This window comes from Anneissia japonica, unplaced genomic scaffold (genome assembly GCF_011630105.1).
Source record: "Anneissia japonica isolate Jap-2015-1 unplaced genomic scaffold, ASM1163010v1 scaffold287760_len733007_cov179, whole genome shotgun sequence".
NCBI classification, from domain to species: Eukaryota; Metazoa; Echinodermata; class Crinoidea; order Comatulida; family Comatulidae; genus Anneissia; species Anneissia japonica.
Window position 1 is genome coordinate 259,480 of NW_022699005.1, and position 7,500 is coordinate 266,979.

General features: G+C 32.7%; 1 protein-coding gene across 3 annotated transcripts in view; it reads left to right on the forward strand.

Moving 5' to 3' along the window:
• Positions 1-7,500, forward strand: part of LOC117102794 (CMP-N-acetylneuraminate-poly-alpha-2,8-sialyltransferase-like) — an 18,138-nt gene that overhangs the window by 8,672 nt on the left and 1,966 nt on the right. For 2 of the 3 annotated variants that reach the window (XM_033243203.1, XM_033243202.1), the window contains exons 4-5: positions 2,475-2,618; positions 5,900-6,391. In XM_033243203.1, the coding sequence (XP_033099094.1) occupies positions 2,475-2,618; positions 5,900-6,391 (636 nt within the window). The remainder of the gene's footprint in view (positions 1-2,474; positions 2,619-5,899; positions 6,392-7,500) is intronic. The other variant, XM_033243204.1, reaches the window with a different exon arrangement.

Here is a 7,500-nt window from a genome sequence, read left to right on the forward strand (position 1 = left end):
GGAACATCAGACCTGATACTGTCGACTCTGGCGGCACCACTGGGTATACAGTAATAGTATTGAGAATAGTGTTGCTTTCATTTTAGGTGGGAGAAAGGCGCTTATTAAACAACCATTAAATTAAACATATAATTTTAGCATAATTTCCCATCAGCCCTTGGCATAATCACCGAGATTCAATATTTCAAACTAGATTTGTTCAACGGCATAATTCATACTAATTTAGCTTGGTACAAGAAAAGGCATGGTTATGTGCTGCAATATCACAAAGAATGCTGGTTTGTGCACCCCTGTAACACAAATGATTCTTGAATAGTGTTTTATACAATAAACTATGGCGATGCTTTAATACGTGATAGGACTACATTACGGAAAATGCATATTTAAAAAGGACTGTAATGCAAAGAACTCTAGAATAGCCTTAAATTTTTGGTCGAGTTTGTTTAACAGTAAGACATAAGCAGAACGATATGTGAAGGGGTATGCTAGTAAATGAGACCCTGGGGAAGTAATGTCCCTACCGTATGATGTTTGTTGGTGTTTTTAATTAAAGAAATTATGGTTTATATATGAACTCAGTGTATTTTGTAAGTCTGCAGAAGTGGATTAATTTAAGCCATTGTTACTAATTGGCAACAAGGAATAGAGACCGTGGAAAGTTAGGCCAATAGAGACAAGTTGGAACTGGGACGTGACAAATTAAAGACCAGTTGGAACTGCTTTATCTAAAAATAATAATAATAATAATAATTTGAATTTTATATAAACTCATTGTTTGTGGGTTTTACCAATACCCGGATTGAATTTCCGGAAAATTGTGATTCCGCTTCTGTAAAATTGGCCACAAATAAATTATTTTAGTATTTGCAAATGCATGAGTAATGTTGATTTAATAATTATGTTGTTGCTATTTTTAACATTTAAATGGAAAAAAATTAAAAGTGTTATTCGTGGCTTTTTTTATCTTTGAATATTTTATCATTGAATATGTAATTCCTGCAAAAAGTAAAATGTAAATGGCAATTTATTTGATGTTAGATTCCTTTTAAAAACTAAATTATTTCAGTTTAAAAAAGTGCATATAATGATTAAAAAAAGTTTTAATACAGAATTTTATTACTGGGGCCATTTTTACCTACCTGTCATTTGGTGCCATTTTCACCGGGGCCATTTTTTTCCGGGGCCATTTTTTCCCCGGGCCATTTTTTTCCTGGGCTGTTTTTTCCGTGGCCATTCTTACCGTACAACGTAATAAACAGCACTGTGGGGTCGTCAGTTTGGTGTAACTGTGGGTTGTAGGCAAGATCGAGAGGAAGGCGGTTAAATTACATTTTCCTAACTGAGAATGCATTTCGTATCTTCTGGTACTTGACACTACATTGTACAATTTTGTTAATTATATATAATTACTATACTTAACTACTTATTTAGGCAATTATGTTTTACGATGAATTTTAAAATTCTTCATACATATACATATTTTTTTCTTCTAATTTTGTTTTCTCAAATGACGAAATATTGATGTTTAATTACCATTTTAAATATTTTTTTTTGCATATTGGTAAACTATTATTTTTACAGTGTTAAATGATTCCTTTTTGGTTTATAATAACTGATTTAATGATATTTATGATAATTGATGTGGCTAGTTTGATATTCTTCTTTTCCAAAGTAATATTACCTGAATACATTATGTACGATCTTTAATATTGTTTAGGTACTGGTTTATTTCTATTTTTGTGAGGATATTTATGAAAGCTATGATATGTAGTTTTAATTTTTATGATTTTTGATTTTACTGTATTAATTTGATATGTTTTTGTGTTGTGCCTTCATTTTGATTGGAGTATCTATTGTAATACTGTATAATGCAGATAATTTGTTGGTTTTTTTTTTGGTTTTTTTTTTTACATTTTTTCTCTTATTGTAAATCTGTCGAGGACGACGTTTCTCAATGGGGTAGATGTAGTCAGTAGACTGAACGTCTACTTTTTTTAATCATAACTTCTTTATGTAATGTTCTTTGTTCTAGCATAGTCTTGTTTAGCCTAGTTTTAATTAATAAACCTTATCATATCATGTGTCCTTTCCACCCCTTGTAGGCAACAGCGTGACAACAAGTCGCGTCGGGCTACGTCCTACGACGCTGTCTGAGTTAACGTTTAGTAAAGATCACTCAATTTTACCACAAATAGCACTTATGATTAAGATTTTTAAATATCATATTATGACATACACGTTTTTGTAATGTTGTACGTATTATACTGTTGTTTTTTTTAATTTTATGTTATTTTTTTTTATTTATTTTATTTTTTTTTGCTTTTTTGAATTGATATTACTGAATTAACGAAATAAATAAAATAAAATATAATATATATTATGACGCAAATGGGCCACGGTATGTGTCGATATAAAATACTTTCTGCACAATGTATACCGTACATCCTAATTAATGAGTGTGTTTTATATTTTAGACATTTCTCTAATGATACACCTGTGACTGTAGCAGATGTATTGCATATTACAATGGGATTCAACGAAAGTGTAGTAAAACGTGACATAATAAAACAAGAGGAAGTACCGGCAGCTGTAAACGAGACATTGATAGAATATTATAGGTAGGTGAACCATATTTTTGAACTCATTGGCGAGTGTGCCTCTCATTCCTGTATATTCATAATAATTGGTGATGGACTTACATACTATAGCCACTGGTTTCTAAGCCAGTAGTAGACACTTGGATTCAGTTGGCGGGGAGTAAAAACCAATGCAATTAAATAAGTTGCTTAAATAAATGTATTCCTAATTATTCAGTTTACTAAAAACAATATTTGAATAACAAACACTCCTTTGGAGTAACTCATAAGCAGAACATTTATTGCTAAGTTTATAGAGAGTAAGCCTCTCCATTTTCCCATACATGAACTTGTGATTCAAACACACAATCGATCCACATGCTTTCTGTTTATTTACATTGTTTATAACATGTAAATTTATTTCATTTGACTTAACAAAAGTGAATTTTGTGGTTATCTGTGAGTTGCACATTTTGGTATTTGAATTACTGTATGTATGTGATTCCTCTACTTTGTCAGTGGATTAACGTTTTTAAAACTTTTATTTCTGCTATTAACAATATTATTCAATGGCCATTGTTTTCCGATAATCTCGAGATTTTTTTTTTTTTTTGAATCACATAAATTGATCTTATTTTCAAAGGAAAAAATAACTTATTAATAAATTTAAAATTTTCACCTATAAACCTGGTTATTTCACAAAAGAGTGGGTTCTATTAACACATATATAAAATTTAAAATACATTCTGTCTAATATTGTATGTTTAGATCTTTTGCTTTACCTTTGGATTACTGAGATCATTTTTGATCCTATTTCTGTATAAATTGAACTTTTGTTTCGTATAAACCTAATGGGTTTTGATATATATATATCTGTCTCTTATACACATCTAGATGTGTATAAGAGACACCACACACACACACACACACACACACACACACACACACACGGAATTTCCAAATAAAAAAAATAATGAAAAAATTAATTAAAAAATTTCATTCGGGCCATTTTTACGGGGCCATTCTTACCGGGGCCTTTTTTTCCTGGGCCAATTTTACCGGGGCCATTTTTTCCTACATTCCATCTCCACACACTTAAAACCGTCATTAAAACGTACGGTAGAAAATTACGTTTTGGAACAATCTCAAAGATAATCTAAAAAGTCACACTCTGTAAAATATTTAATAAAACTCATCTTTTTTTTTCAACCGTTGCAATTTTGCTGGATGTTCTAATGGTCTTCAGGTTTGGTCCCACTTTTTACTTATTCATGGTAACGTCTTTGTCTCGGCACTGCACCTAGTGCATTCACAGTTTGGCGACCTTAGTTATCATTTGATCATAAATTGAAACATCTTGGGCTTAAATAGAGATATCTCAGTTTTAAATAGAGATATCCTAGTTTTAAATTGAGATATCTTAGATTTAAATTGAGTTTAAATTGAGATATCTTAGTTTTAAATAGAGATTTCTTAGCGTTAAATAAAGATATCACTATTAGCAGATATATCTGTATTTATCTGCTATTAATAGAGATATCTCTATTTAAAACTAAGATATCTCTATTTCAAACCAAAATATCTCTTTTTAAAACTAATAGGATATCTCTATTTATGATTACATGACAACTCGGCTCACCATATCACAGGAATATCCTGTAGTGGAAAGTGCCGGGTCCCAGCATACTGCCTTTTGTGGATTACCTGCATGTAATTTGCCTCAGTGAGACAGTGACGTTACTACTACATCGGTGGGTGAGACAACTTGAATGTCACCATCTCTTGCATCTCTGTTCATTTTGATTTTGTTTTATTATTATCTTGTTGTTAAGCGCCTCGAGGTTGTTATCATTAGATTCTATATAAATACCTTCTTCCTTAAATGTGTACATTTCTCATTCTCTACTTCTAAAGGCTTCAGCTCTACTTTGTTGCTCGCCTTTGTGACGGTGCACTTTCAATTTAACCACCGTTCACCTAAAGTATTGTTTTTGAAATTCTCACGCTCACTTACAAAACATTACATGGTCGGGATCCATTTTGCGATAGAGTAAATGTAGTCGTGTTCTTAGATCAACAACGAGGTACCATTCTACATGTTCCAACTTGCCGTTTGGAACCATGGGGTTAAAGATCCTGGAATGTTTTGCCTAATTTTATAGCTTTGCATTTTGTCTCTCGCTATCCCTCTTACTCAATTATTTTCCCACTACTTTTTTATTTTTTTTTAGGATATGATGTGTCAGATGCCAGTTTTATTTTTGTGCACCTTTTAATTATTAGTTTTCCAACTACTGCTTTCTAGTATTAAAGTGCAGGAGAATGGTGCGGTGATCATCTGCTTGTGTGTAAACACATTGTTTACTTTTTTCCCATTTTTCTTTTCGATTCTCTCAGCACATCAGCACATAGAGACCTTAGTATCTGAATCGGTAATTGACAAAGTCTCCAAAGAGAATTTCCTATACCTACTGTCTACAGGGCCTGTGTTACAGTACGACAATCGTGCCTGCCTTGAATGTTTAGACCCTTCCACCCAACACATCCGAACTGGATATGGTAAAGAGATTGTTGCTGGTGGTTTCTTAAAAAGGCCTATGGTAGGCGAAACCCGTTGTTATGCAAGAAGGCGCGTTTAACATCGAGGTAACCTATAGCCACTCTCGAAGTCTTGCTGATCAATCAGGCGATAAAGTCATCCACAAGGTCTATCTAGTAGGTATTCCAGATGTCATTCCATGCCCTCAAATAGTTGTCAGTCCGCCTCCTAACGAGTTTAACCCAACTTTTTCTACCACAGACCAACGAACAAGTACCATAGCCTACAGTCACATGTTCTCCCGTCTCGCCCTTTTTTATGCGCCATTGATTACATCTCTTTTAATTATAGAGCTAGGCATTAATCACGTCTTTTAATAGATGTATTAGGCAATAATCATTATCCGTTTACTTTTCAGTGGTGTTTTTTTGACCGAACTCTTGTATATAATCTCCTTGTGACAGTAGAATTTACAATGTTTATCTGTTTTATTGTGTTTTTTTTTTTTTCGTTTGCGCTTTGAAATTGAAAATGCAAACATAAAAAAAAAATGTAATCAGTAATGCCAGTACAGTACTATATTTTGTATTGTGTTGTTATACGTATGGCGACGGCCATTGAAAGGAGGCCTCTAAGAACCTCGCTCCTTCACGATCAGATGTCATATTTTGTACATTAATTATCCTTTGTACATTAACGGTGCAAAATGTTTTGGCTGGTTCGTCCAAATTTAAGTAATTGCCTTGAAATGATGTTAATAATTGCGTTATAATATTTTTTCCAGAAATCAACTTCAGCCGTTTGGTTTCACAATGAAATCGTTTTTGATTCCTTATAAAATTAAGTCGCCTGGACTTCATCGACATGCCGATAAATTTTACAACACGTGTGCGGTCGTCGGAAGCTCAGGAATACTAAAAGATAGTCAATGCGGTGAGGAAATCTCTTCTCATGAATTTGTTATACGCATGAACATGGCCCCAACAGACCGGTATGAAAAAGACGTAGGCAATAGAACGGACCTCATGTCATTAAATTTTCCGATTTGTCGTGCTTTGGAAAAATGTTTACGAAGTCGTAAAAGTAAATGCTACAAATCAGTGTACACGAGATTCAAAAGTCTAAAAAACTCGATATTACTACTTCATGAATTTCACAATCCAACAATTAATTGGAAGCATAAAGGACATCTGCAATTTATAAAATCACTGCAGAGAAATCACTTACTTCCAGATGTCAGAGTGTCGGCAAAAAATGCGACACTAAGGCTAAGAAGGTACGTAAGTTTTTTTTCTTTTTGTTATTGTTTTCCTTTTATATTTTTTTAAACTGTCACACAGCAAATAACTCGCAAATTACAATTGAATGATTCATCTGAACCCAGGCTATTGTGCTCCAAAATATCTGTAGACTATTGTCTATTGGATCTCTGATAGTCGGATGGCATTATCTGGAACATAAAGGCTTGAGCATAATATAAATGTGTGAATATTTAAATAATATTATGTATTTTTATTAGATTAACACAATAAATATATCGGTTTTAAACGTTACACATTTGGTGGCGCAGTTCTAGACAAAATAGCTAAAAAACTGATCAACTGATCTGAATCAAACTTTCTGGGAGAATTAAAGGGTCATTTAAATTGCTAACGTCCCAGACTTAAATAACTCAATCAATTAATCTGAACGAAATTCTCTAGAATTGTTTATCATGGTCAAAGGAAGAAATGCCCATTTAAGGGGACTGAATCTATAAATGTGGCGTTCTCTACAAGGAAAAACATTCCGTGGGTTTTCCGAAACTACAAGTCCTTTTATTTTCATTTAAACCACCACAATTGGTAAACGTGATCACCAATAGTAATTCGCGTTTGTTTCCCATAATAATAATTATACATGTCGCCCTCCAATTAAAGAGCCCTCCAATTAAAGACCACCTCCGATAAAATTAAAGGTATTATGTCTGGATTTCAAAGAAATTCTTTAGTAAGAATAAATACTAGCATGCAGTAACTGTACATCAATTCTAAGCCATTTACTTAATTATTTCTTAATTTCCCTCTAAATAAAGAAATTTAAAGTCCACATTTAGTGCTGGTCTTTAATATTATAAGAATTCTATGGGTGTGTTTAAATAAAATATTAGATAGAGACGGCCGATCCTCTTACCATTGGTTTAAGGCTTTAATAAAAAAAATTTTGCCAGACTACCAACATACATGCAAACAAACAATGATGATTTCTCCTATCCGAATAGATCGAGTATTGAAAGTTGAACTTTTATTCTCAATTAAACAGAAGAGTATATTTCGTTGTGTTGAGAATAGAATGTTAACATTTGGTTTACTGAGTCATCCTAATAATAAATTGTCATATCGTAGG